The sequence below is a fragment of the Sylvia atricapilla genome, chromosome Z, assembly GCF_009819655.1.
Source record: "Sylvia atricapilla isolate bSylAtr1 chromosome Z, bSylAtr1.pri, whole genome shotgun sequence".
NCBI lineage: Eukaryota > Metazoa > Chordata > Aves > Passeriformes > Sylviidae > Sylvia > Sylvia atricapilla.
The window spans coordinates 5,261,462-5,274,183 of NC_089174.1; the positions used below are offsets into that span (position 1 = coordinate 5,261,462).

The 12,722-nt window shown below is 40.4% G+C and overlaps 1 protein-coding gene across 1 annotated transcript in view; it reads right to left on the reverse strand.

Annotated features, from left to right (window-relative positions):
- Window positions 1–2,142: 2,142 nt before the first annotated feature.
- The window catches only part of DACH2 (dachshund family transcription factor 2), a 233,700-nt gene continuing 223,120 nt past the window's right edge, over window positions 2,143–12,722 (reverse strand). Inside the window, exons 8-10 of the mRNA XM_066338570.1 lie at window positions 4,644–4,789; window positions 3,949–4,096; window positions 2,143–2,619 (exon numbers count right to left, since the gene is read on the reverse strand). Coding sequence (XP_066194667.1) covers window positions 2,441–2,619; window positions 3,949–4,096; window positions 4,644–4,789 — 473 coding nt within the window. The 3' untranslated portion in view covers window positions 2,143–2,440. The remainder of the gene's footprint in view (window positions 2,620–3,948; window positions 4,097–4,643; window positions 4,790–12,722) is intronic.

Consider the following 12,722-nt stretch of genomic DNA (forward strand, 5'->3'; position numbering starts at 1 on the left):
CCAGATCTCTGACAAGAGCTTTCCAAAGAGGATTGTGCTGCCTTTTTTTTTTTTTTTTTCTCCCAAGTTGAGAGGGAGTCTCATGACACTCACTTTGGACCTGTTTAATTTCATGTTGGTGATCCCTCTGTCTGCACAGTCCTTGGGGTGGGGGTGGGGGCTCCAACACCCCAGGGTGTTACAGGAACAGATGCCACCATCCACCTTGTGCCAACAAGGATTAGCATGAAGGGGATGTGATTTGAATCCATGGCACCTCAAATCCTGGAGAAACATCTGCTTCCCTTATCATACAGCCCGTAGAAATTACAGGAAGGAAAAAACCCACACCTGGAAAGGGAGCTGTGTCTACAGTTTGGGAGTTTTTCTGTGCAAAAGCCTGTTCTGGACTTTCTCAAAGAGGGAATAACTGCACTGTTGCTTTCACAGATCCCTTCAGCTGGAGTGTCAGGATCTGTCACAGAGGTGATGCTTTGCTGGTGACCCTGCAGTAACTGAGCTCGGAGTGAAAGCAGGGCAACCCTGAAAAGTAGAGTCCTTACAGGAGAGCAATAGCTCAGCAATAAATGCGTAAATTAAATATATGTCATGTGTGCATATATAGCTCTGTGAATGTATATACGAGTAAAAAAAGAAGTATTTTCACACATACTCTTTTTTTCTTATAAAATTACAAGTGACTGCCATTCTGCAGCGTTTTCCTTACTCAGATTTCTGTTCTGAAGGCAAGTGCAGGGCACTGACCTATCAATCTGAAAAGGTTCTTTCTTCTCAAACCCTTCAGAGTACATATTGTATATACCAAAAATGACAAAGTCATCTGTAACTAATAAGAGCATCTGTTAAATGAGACAGACTGTCAGAGTTAAATTAAAAATACTCAGAATAGCCCTTCACATTTTGTTGTCATAAAATGGTACCTGCAATTAAATTGTGGATTAAGATGCTAATGAGCTACCTGATTTGCATGTGCAATCAGATTAGCATGTAAATATCAGCTTCTTGCAGGCACTAACATATATATGACTACCTGAGTGTGCCTGCAAATCAAACTGCTGCCGTCAGGCCCACCCTAGCAGATGTAAAGGTGTGTTAATCACACTGCTGGAATGTTGGTATCCCTGGATTTGTGGCTTCCAGAACTGCTGGGTGCTCCTGGCTGGTGCAGCGGCAGCACCCAGGGGAGTGACCTTACAGCACATCAGGATTTTAGGGTTTTTTCTGACATTCCTCTCTAGGTGCTGGTTCTGTCTGTGGGATCCAGTCTGGGCATTTCCTGATCCTGTGGATGTGGAGAAGGTTTTTTTGCTGGCTCTGGCCACACACTCTCCCCTGGTCACTGTCCCCACCCCGGTGTCACTGCGGCTGTAAATCCACACCTGGATCCCCTCTGGCCACTGCTCCAGGGACACCAGCCAGGCCCTGCTCCCAGGGATGTGCAGGGCTGTAAAGCAGCAGATGAGAGGATGCCTCTGAAAGATGCTGCTCTCGTACTCACAGAGTTTATATCCCTTGGGTGCCCAGATAAATCACAGCTCACATCTCCTGCAGAGCACTGCGGTGGCAGGGCACACACACAGCCTTGTCCTGGCTTTAGAGAACAGTGTGGGCAGCTCTCACGGCTGAGAACTCCAGACAAGCCAAATTCATTATTTTTGCTCAGCAGTCAGGCAGGTTTTGCACTCTGCAGTCTCTAAAGCAGTGCCCAAAGCAGGCAGCACAAATTAACACACCCCAGGACACCTGAGTGCAGCAGAGACTGAATGTCACTCTGATTCCTCAGCCTCTGCAGAGACTCCAGGTAGGGATGCACAGCCTAAACCTTAGCTGAAGAACCTGAAATGAATTAAATCTCAGCTAGGTTCAGTCTTAAACATTCAAACCAAAGCTCTAAAGTTTGGCCAGACCCATCTTAAGCACAAAAGGCAAATCCTCCTGGTAGCCAGAACTTAATCACTGTTTAGGAGATGAACTCATTGGCTTTTGTTTCACAAGAATATTTGGGAAGTCTTCAAAACCCAGTCAGCTCTGAAAGCTGATACATATTTAACACACTTAATAGGTCCTAAGGCTGAGCAAACTCCAGCTAAACAGCTTTTAAAATGAAGCTCAGCAGTTCTAAAAATGAATCTGCTGGGAGAGAAGAGTTCACAGAACCTTATAGGAACCAAATTTCACATTGTCTTAGCTGGCACTGAAACAGATTTCTCTGTAATATATTCAGCATTTCTTGTCATCTCTGTGTAAACTGCTCTGTCTGCTTCTCTTAGTTGCAGACTTATTTATTTTTTTAATTAACGATCCAGAGCACATGGCCTGAAATAGATTTTTCATTATTTCAGGAAAGAATTGTGGAGGTTTATTCTGAATTTTGCTCTGTACATCACCTCTTTTTTTTTTTTCTTTTTTTTTTTTTTCCTCCATTCAATCAAACATCATTTCAATCTGACTGTGAAAGGCCAACTAAGACATTACCATTTAACATCCTGAGACCGTCACCTGATGTGGCCTGTTTAAGAGCCTGTTCCACTTGTTCTCTTCTCTTGGATTCAAATTCCAAAGCTTCCTGCAATTTTCTCTTCGCCTTCTTCTCTTTCTTCAAGCGTTTTTGAATTGTGGCTGAAATGTAAATACAATTAATAGATGATGGAGACAGCAAAGAATTAGTTTATTAATATTCAAAGATGCAGTTCTAGCTCAAGACCTCTATGAAAATAAAGATGTGCATGTGGTGGCGACCTCAAAAACAAATTCTTCTGAGGATGCTGATTATTGGTGAAATTCTCTCTCAAGTCAGGAGCCATCAAAGTCTGTGAATGACTTGAAGTTTTTGGTGAGTTAACTGGGATTCAGGCTGGGCACACTCCTAAGGAGCTACATTTTGTTTTACAGAAATACATAGTCCCATCACACTTGGGTGATGCAACGTTTCTGGACACCCACTGCAATTTAACAGCTTCAGCAGGATTTGACTGACTGAGATGTGCCCTTTGGAGCCTCTAAGTGAGACCTGGCACTGCAGACAGTTCCACACACCCAATTTCCATTCAAAAAGCACGGGGAGATAGGATTTGGTACATACACTTTTGGTCTTATCTAGTTTCATCTTTCTGATTTCATGGATGTAATCTAGAAGTAGCTTTTGGCACATGAAGTGCTGCTCCTTTCCCTTCAGATGCAGATCTGAATTTTAAAAAGAATACTAATACTGCCTCCTTTGCAACAGCACAGCGAGAAATTCAGATTTACCAAATTAATTGCCTATTATTATCAAAAGCTTCCAACCAGTCATGCTTTTGTCTCGGAAGGCCCCATTTGGGGTGTGCTGCTGTACCTCAATCTCCTGATGGAAAAAAAAAATAAAATCTAGGATTATTTGCTTCAGATCTTGTACTTGGGCTGACAATTTCTCACAGCTCTATTTAGTTGTGCTGAAGTTCTCTACAAGACAAATGGAGCAGCACTGAAGCTGCAGAAATGGGGGCTAGGGAAGTAAGGACAAAAACCACCTAAATACCAAATTAAAGCCACATCCTTCTCACATTAAGACTGATGACTCTCAACGCTTGGAGGATAACAGCAGAAACAAGAAGAAATTAAAGCTGTCAAATGAAGAAATCGGGCTGGGAATAACTGGGCAGAGTGATGCTAATGCACCTGAAAGCCATGGAACTGCCCCAGCTTCCCTTCTCAGAACCTGCCAAAACTCTCTGGGGCCAGTTGCCCTACAGGTAATAATCCTTCAGCTGCTGCTCTTTCTGCTTACAGAAATGTGTGCTTTTCTCTGGTTTTATGAAATTTAAATCTTCCATTACCAGTGCAGGTCCACTGGTGCATTACCCTGGAGTACGAACGTCAGTTAACTCCGAGCCCTCGACAGCTCCGGCTGGAAATGCCAAAGGGTTACACATTTCATACACACCTAAACTCCATTTTTCACTCACTCACCTCTGCTTTGCAGCTCAGCTGTGAGTTGCCTCTCCAGGCTCTCTCGCAGTTCTCGCTCCCTACAAAGCTCCATCTTTAACTCCTTCTTTTCCTGCTGGATCTGCTTTTCCTGGACTCTTGCGTTGTCCACAGCCACCTTCAGCAGGCCCTAAAACACACACGGATGCGAGATCTGAAAACACTGTTTTCTTTCAGCAGTGACAAAATTAATCCTTTCTTGTTTCTTTTACACCCTCTAGGAAAACAGAAAGATTAGAAGCAGGAACCTACAGACCTGAAGCTCAGCTGGGCATTGGAAATAGCTAATGCTGGAGTTACATATGAAGGATTTTGTGGCATGGAATCATTCAGTACAGCTTTAGCTAATTTGTTTACAGATACAGTGCCATGTCTCTGCTCACTCAATAACTGCAGAGAGAAGCACTGCAGGAATAATGAGAATGGTGAATTTCAATGTGACCATTATTAAAAATTATTAATTATTATTATTATACCAAATACACAATGTATGGAACCCTTCCATGACTGGTAACGCCAGGGAGAGAGGAAACCTAAGCAACACATTAAACAAAAGAGATGAGAAACCGCAAACACAAAACAGTTTCTAAAACTTTTTTTTTTTTTTTACAGGAGTGCAAAAAGAAACACAATGTTATCTACCATGACATAACCTGGCCCTGTAGAGAAGAATTTACCTGAATGTTGGTTAATAGTGTTTCTACTGATGAAAGACCATCAGCAAAAAGAAATGGCGCCGGAAATCCAGGAGGCAAGGCCTGTCCAGCCAGTTGGACTTTATCTAAGGTTGGTTTCATTATTGGAATGGCAATTTGGACCTCTTCTGTAAAGATAGGTTTAAAAGCGACATCAGAAAGCATTGGAAATATAGGTGACTGTAATCTCTAGAAACTAGCATTTTGTTTATCTGGAAGTCAAGATACAAATGAGTTAGTAAAATCAACATTGTTTCAGTCTTTGGGTGGCTGGGACTGTTGCCAAGGCAAGTTGGCAAGATAGCACAGAACAATAATCAATACTCTGGGACTATAACACAGCTGTAATGGAGTACAGACTATTATATCTCAAATTCTACAGAATTATACCACAGAATTATAACAGTATTACGCAGTTCATTAAACCTGAATGACCTGTCTTCGTTCTATCATGTTTGCCATTCTCTGATGTGCATTTTTTGTTGCTATAACCTTGGCAAAATTCTAATCAAGGAATGTATCACAACTCTTTACTCCTTTACCTTTCCCCTTCCCGTGCTCAGTAGTAAATAATCTCCACTGAGTCATCCATCCCCTCTGCCAGCACTTCATGGAACTGGAGCATCTCCTACAGAGAGCAAACTGGGGTCTGGCCACTTCCCCTTCACTCCTTCTTTCAAATTCATGGTGTGGGTATAGATCAAGCTGTGCACAGACAGCAGAAATGTGCATCCAGAAAGAAATAATGTTAGAAATTTTTTCCAAGAATCCCTTCAGTTTGGTGAGGAATCATTACTATGACAAATGAACTCCTATTTTTTAATAGAATAATTAAAGGATCTTTTAGGACAGTAGATGTAGCTCCTTCTCTCAGATCCCTGTGAGTACTTCTTCCTTGCTGAAAACTACACAATTAAAATCTAGCTGTCTCTGAAGCCAGACTCTGTACCAATTCTTTCACTCTGTGCAATATTCCAGCCTAGAGATACATATATCATGATCCTGCACTTGCAGAAAATCATGTGTGTGTCTGTCCAGCACCTGCCCTGGCCACGAGCTCCTGATGCCAGTGCTCACCCAGGGCAGCTGCACAGCCAAGCCCCAGAGTTTCATCTGTCAAGTGCCTTGGTCATATTAAAGCCTGAATTTACAATTAGATCACACCATATCCAAAAGGTCTCCTTTTCCCATTCCAGTTCTTAAGGAATAAACAACTCAAAAAGAATCTGACAACTAATTAACCCAGGGTGTCTCCACTGCAGCACTATTTTCTGGTGTAACACACTCCAGGAGCCTCCATCGAGGTGCACTTTTTGAATCCACCTGACAACAAACCAGGAGCATTAGCAGTGTTCAAGTGTTTTTTGAAATCTCTGGTTTGGGAGTATTTTGTCTTTGCTCTGTGAGTTCATTAAACACAATATCTTCCTAATGATTTTTCAGGACTAATAACAAAAGCCAGTAACCTCTACACACCCTCAGAGACGGCATCTTAGATGGAATGTAAGTGATCCATTTAAAAAAATCCCAACTCGGGTAAGAAACTCAGACCACGAAGTTTGTGCTGATTCAGACACACCATTTCTCATATTTAAATATATCAGTGGCGGAGTTTTTAAAACAACCTCATTAGTTGTCACACATGATGCCTCACAGAAATAACAGCGAAGCCACGGAGTCACAAAAGACTAAACAGAAGTGGCATTTGAAAAAGAAAGCAGTACATGAAGTATGCATAACAAAACTAGAGCTGCTCTAACACCTCTAGAAATCTCTGCTATTTGGAGATGAAAGTAATAACATTAAATTGGCTAAAGGAAAATTACTATTGACTGTGAAGACAGGTTGCATGGTCTATGGTTTGTAATGCTACTGTACAGCAGATTGAAGTTTCAAAATAGTATTACTCTTCTTTAAAGAGATAGACACAGCTAAATTAGGTGCTGCTTGCTGCAGTGAGGATCAAATGCAAAAAGAATCATATTTCATCAGACCTAGTCAACAGCAGGAAAATAAATAGAAATATAAGAGGTATGCAGGCAATGATTCATTTTGATAATCTGGCCCAAGAGAGACACATAGAGACAGCACACAGATCTAAGCTTCTACCAAAAGACAAATAGGACACAGAGGGTGGGAATTGGGATGACAGTGTAGCAGAGGTCACATCGATTTTCAGCAGCAGTTTTCACACAGATGAGATAACCCTGGACTCTATTTGGCCCATTGTTCATATCCTACCTGTCCCAGAAGCAATAAATTTCCAAGTCCCAGAAAAAGGGCAGTAAAGAAGAAGGATTCTACTTATGACTTCTTATGATTAAGTTTTTGTGCTAACCAAACATGCTTTGCAGACCAAGGTCACATTGCATGTTAAAGTCTGTAATAGCTGGAACTAGAAGCAGCATATTATGTTTTAGCGTATATGGGTGGAAACTGTCAAACCATTCATCATTTTTTTTTTTCTGATTGAAATCACACTCTGCAAAGATGAATGATAAATGCATTAGAAATCTATTTCAATCTTGTAATAGGTCTTCACATCTGAACGGTGTCTACATCTTGCCCATGCTCTGAATAAGTGCACAGTTAGGCAGAAATTTATTAGCTAGACCCAAGGAATCATAATTGGTAAAGCAATTAAAAATGGCATGTGCTGGAAGCATATCTTGGGGACTGTATCAAATGCATCTCTTTAATGGAAAAAAAATAATGTTGATTTAAGGATTTTGATTTTGAACACCACTAAAAATATAAATGCTAAAAGCTGCACTCAATATACAATACAACAGAATAAGCAAGAAATAAAGCCAAGACAGCTACAGTCTGACCAAGGACACAAACAACCTTTCTGATTATTGAAACAAAGTGGGAACTACTTTTATCGAGCCTGTTTGTTAAACCTGCCACGCTTTATAAAAGCATCCAGGAATCCATTTAGAGTGCAGCTTTTTTTATTTTAATTTCTAGCTGACATCCAGATGAATAGATGAAAGTAAGAATTATACTGCAGAGCAAAGAAATACACAGTAAACACTAACAGTGAATGGAGTATCATCCTGGGAAAGCACACAGAAATCTGCTAGGAGGTTTCTTGCTCTTAATTCAATATGCTTAAGTATTTCATCTTCTGTCTTCTGCCTAAATTGCAGGAACAGGGATTGGCAAATGAAGCATCAACCTCCAGACTGAACACAGCGCTGGGAACGTGGGGAACGTGAATTGCTCCCTGCACAGCCCAAACCAACAGGCACTTTTATTTGCCAGCTGGTTTATTTTCTTTCAGAAGGCACGTTTTTAAACCCATCAGTCACAGCCCTGATCCACCTGACATGCCACATCCCTTTCAAAACAAGGGAGAAATATTAAAGGTACGATTTACACTGGTTAGACCACCAAGTTATTTCTTCTCATGCACTTCAAAACTTTATCTACCTGGAGCTGTGTGAGCATTATTCACCTCCAGCAGCTCATAGAATATACCTCATGCATTAAATAAATATGTGGCATATGGAGAAGAGAAACAATTTATACAGGATTTATAGTTATTAACCTATTAGTTACTAACCAAGAAACTGGATCTCGGAAACCCTTCAGGCAGAGATAAGAAGATAGTTTTGGACACAGATGGTAGCTGAGTCACTCCTTTTCCCTGCCTGTGGTACAAAATTCAGAAACCCAAGGACTGAAGTGGTCTATCACAATTCTTTGAGTTATATCTGAGTGATGGGGATTACATTTAATGGCCCATAGTTACAGAACAGCCTGGATACTCTATTGGGCCTCTTTGACTTTTAATAAAATAAAGCAGATCTGCAACATCAGCTGGGTTGTCTGTGTGACTCATCTCTGAAAGTAAAATATGTATTTGAAATACCATTATTTGCCCAAACACCTACCAGAATCATCCAAACTGATGTGGTGGCAAGAGGTCCCCTGACTTCCAGCTCTACATCTACTTCACAACAGGCATAGATAGTACCCAAACATGGGTATTTTAATACAATTAGGGCTAAAATTCTGACTTTTGACTGCAAAAATCAGTTTTCTGAAAGAGACTTCATATTTTAATTTTAAATCTTGGCAACTTCTGTATCGCTAAACTAGTAGCCAGGGTTTTTTTGGGATTTTTCTTTAACAACAAAACAAGTACAAAAACCTGTAATCCGAAGCATTGTTTATTTCAAGTATTTTGTATTTCTAAATCCACAAGGACAGGGTTTCCGGTCTTCCATGTCTTAATAAGATCCAAAATCCTCCCCAACCCTCTGCCTATCTTTTTTTCCCCTCACTCACTGCTGCCCTGCCAGGAGCAGAGACTCCTGATCATCAGTGAGAAAAGAGATGCCTCCAGTAAACCAGGCACCACTCAGAAATTTAATGCTTTAACCTTGTGATTCAGATGCCAAGTTTAAAGTCAGGGCTGTTTTTCTTAATTACAGCCCCTGAATGAACAGGGTCAACGAATGCAATTGAGGAGTAGCTGATTAATCCAGTGCAGTACCTTTAAAGCAGATTTCATTTCATTTTCCAGTGACCGATACAAGAGTTGTTCACTACTGAGCTCTGCCAGGAAAAAATCTTCAGCACTTTGAGAACAGTATCTAACAATTAAATATTTGTTTCCTATACATTTCCCTGATGCCTTAAAAGCTTCTAGAAGCAGCCAGAGAACAGTACCATCAACTATGCTCCTGTTATCTGTGTCCAAGCAGGTTCTCTCTCACCTGTGTGCTCTGAAATCACTCCACTTTGTCCTGAACAAGTGTAATAAAACTTTAACTGTTTTCAACACAGCAGGAAAATGCAGGCCAGAGAACCATGGAATTTTTTGAGGTTGGGTAAGAGCTGTAAGATCATGATGGAATCCAGCTGCTCCCCCAGCACTGCCAAGGCCAGCACTGACCGTGTCCCCAAGGGCCACATGCACTTTGCCTTTGAATCCCACCAGGGATGGGGACTCCACTGTCCTGGGCAGCTGTGCCAGGTTGGACAACACTTTCCATGGAAGAATTATTGCACTATCCAACCTGATTCCCTGCTGGCACAGCCTGAGGCCGTTCCCTCTCCTGTCCCTGTTCCCTGGGAGCACAGCCCGACCCTCCAGCTGTCCCCTCCTGTCAGGGAGCTGTGCAGAGCCACAGGGTCCCCCCTGAGCTCCTTTTCTCCATGCCTCACCCCTTCCCAGCTCCCTTCCCTTCCCTGGACACGCTCCAGCCCCTCAGTGTCCCTCTTGTCATGAGGGTCCCAGAGCTGCCCCCAGCACTGGAGGTGCTCCAGCAGTGCCAGCACAGGGGACAGCACTGCCCTGATCCCTCTGGACACCATTCCTGACTGCAGGAATGACGAGGGTGTGTCCTCCCAAAGGATGGAGCTGCCACTTGGAGTTCAAATACGAGGAGGCGGCAAATTGCAGAGAAATGAAAATTTCACTAGAAAAGGCTAAAAATTGAAGTTTACAGATTGCCTTTATCTGTGCACTCTTTATCAAGAGGTTTATAATTGTACAGCTTTGACATTTTCATCAGTGTAGTCTCATTAATAAGACAGAAAATTATATCTATTTATAACTTCAACATATTTACAATATACTCTGATGTTCACGTGGCACTGGCAGTAAAAACACCTGAAAATATTTTATTAATTCAAGCCTTAAAAACAAAGACCTGAGTTAGAGGAGATACTTGGTTTGCAATAATAATAAAAAATTAAATTAAAAAATGCAGCAATTCACTGGCTCAACACCAGAACTGAAGTTTCACTGCATGTAACTTTAGTCTAAAGCTCAGCATGTACAGATTAAGGAAAATAAAAACAATTGATGTCACCTGGGTAAATTCTGGTTTTATTAAGAAGCAGCCTAAGTACTCCCACTGAGGCTCATAATATATATACGAACAGCCTTCAAAATGCTATTTCTTATATTCAGAATTATTTACAATTTTTTGTGTGTCCATGTTATTATTATCCCTGGTTTTTCCTACAAGCTGCTCCTCAGGCAGGTTTTGGCAATCTGGATTCCAAAATATCCGAACTTGCTCTGTGCTTTAAAAATGCTTCTTAATCTAGAAAGAAACTTAAACACTATTGATCTGCATTTTCCATTTGGCAATTTAAAGTAACTGTTTTGTTCAGGCAGTAATAGTACCTTGTCACTTCTCACCATGATGAGGAGGATTCTTTCTACTGACAACAGAGGGAAGGGAAAATGTGAACTATTCAATAGAAGTTTAGTAGCAAAATTACTGTAGCATGGAAGAAAGAGGGTAAAATGAGAAAAAATAAACAAAATCCTCCTCATGGTCATTATCAGGAGGTTATGATTTTTTTCTCAGCTAACTCTCCTATTAACATTCACAAAGGGTTTTTTTAATGGTGATTTTTAAGCATCACTTTAGTCTGACTATTCCTCTACTGAGATTTTAAAGTGTCAGAAGAGGATGGGTAGGAAGAATTTGCCAAGAAGAAAAAAAAAAAAAAAGATTCTTCAATTTTCTTCGCGGATTCAGCTTTTCCCTATTAATGTTGAGATTATTTCTTCAACTATTTTGTTGCAAATATTTATGACTCCATATGGAACAACAGATGTTGAAGAGAAGGGATAGCAGAAAAGACTTCATTTTCAGCAATTACCCTGCTACTTGTTGTCATACTGTAGGTGTTCTTAGAGCATCTATTTTACATACCACCCTGTCCTTTCACACACTGCAAAAATGTCAGTTTGGATAATTAATGTAATAACTGTAGTCCAAATCATTTCCACAATGAAAAAAAAAAGTATAAATAGGACAACAGGAGGAAGAAATCAAGAAGGAAGAAGGGGGAAGAGAGGAATTGCTTTAGCAGTTCTTCTGGAATATCTGATCAGGAATCAATTTGCAAAGCTGCATTAGGTCATTAATACAAAATCTTTCCCTTTGGGACAGATTCCAGTGACTGTCACCAATAAGAGAAATCGTACCAAGAAAAAGGAAAACAAAGCTATGCAGGAAACAGGATAATAATCCTGGAGGATCACAGACAGTCAACACCACAGAGAAATTACAGTCATATATCGATTTATGCTAACATGGCAATTATGACACACAAGATACTTAACCTCTTAATATATTTTAAAACAGTATCAAACTAATATCAATATTATTACTGTTGAGTTCAATTTCTTAAAGTGCATGTATAGCCAGCAGTTAAGCCTTTCAAATATTTGAAACAGGAGGAATACTCCATTTCCTGGATACTCCTGGATAATTATTCTTGCTTTATTAAGGTTTATTTTACAGCTGTGTAAAATAGGTTATAAAGGACAATTCTGCTATTATGTCCTTCCCTGCTTAGGCTTAATAAATATTATATTCCACACCATCCATTAAAGCCAAGCAGTGGAGAAAATAGGAGTGGTAGTAATCTCCTCCACAGATGTAAAATACCTTTAATAAAATAAGGGTGTATAACAGTCAGGAACAAATTACTGAGGTCTGCTTTAATAAAATAGTACCCTTAAAGCAGTATTAGTCTTAAGGTACTGACATTCCCACTGGTGATGCAGTGTATCCTTTCAAAGCAGGGCAGCTTGTTAAAATGGCAAGATATCTTTTTGCAGTAGAGTGTTTGTGCCCAGGCAGATACAAGGTTTGTATAGAATGCATCCGGGGAGCCATAAAACTGGTGGGAAACATATTTCTCCGTGGTATTTTAGTACTTCGAAAAATTCAATCACTGGGAAAAAAATGTTTTGCTGTAAACATCTGAAGAGCATTATAAAAGCAATGGCTTCCCACAGCACCTGCTTAAATAATTTTAAGAGGGAGAGAGTATGTCTTTTCTCGTCTTCTAAAACTTGTAGAAAGCTTCTTCTATTAATTTCCCTGGTGCTGTCAGGCCAGGGCACTTTTAATCAGAAATAATTATGAGTTCAATTGGGGAGTATTCACCGGCAGGGTTTTTTGCACTGCAAGAAATAAGACAACTTTCAAAACTGATCGTTAGGAGAAATATGATTAACGGGAAAATATACCCAGAGAGATGAGCACCTGAAAGGTTTGCTTCTGAATGAATTACAAA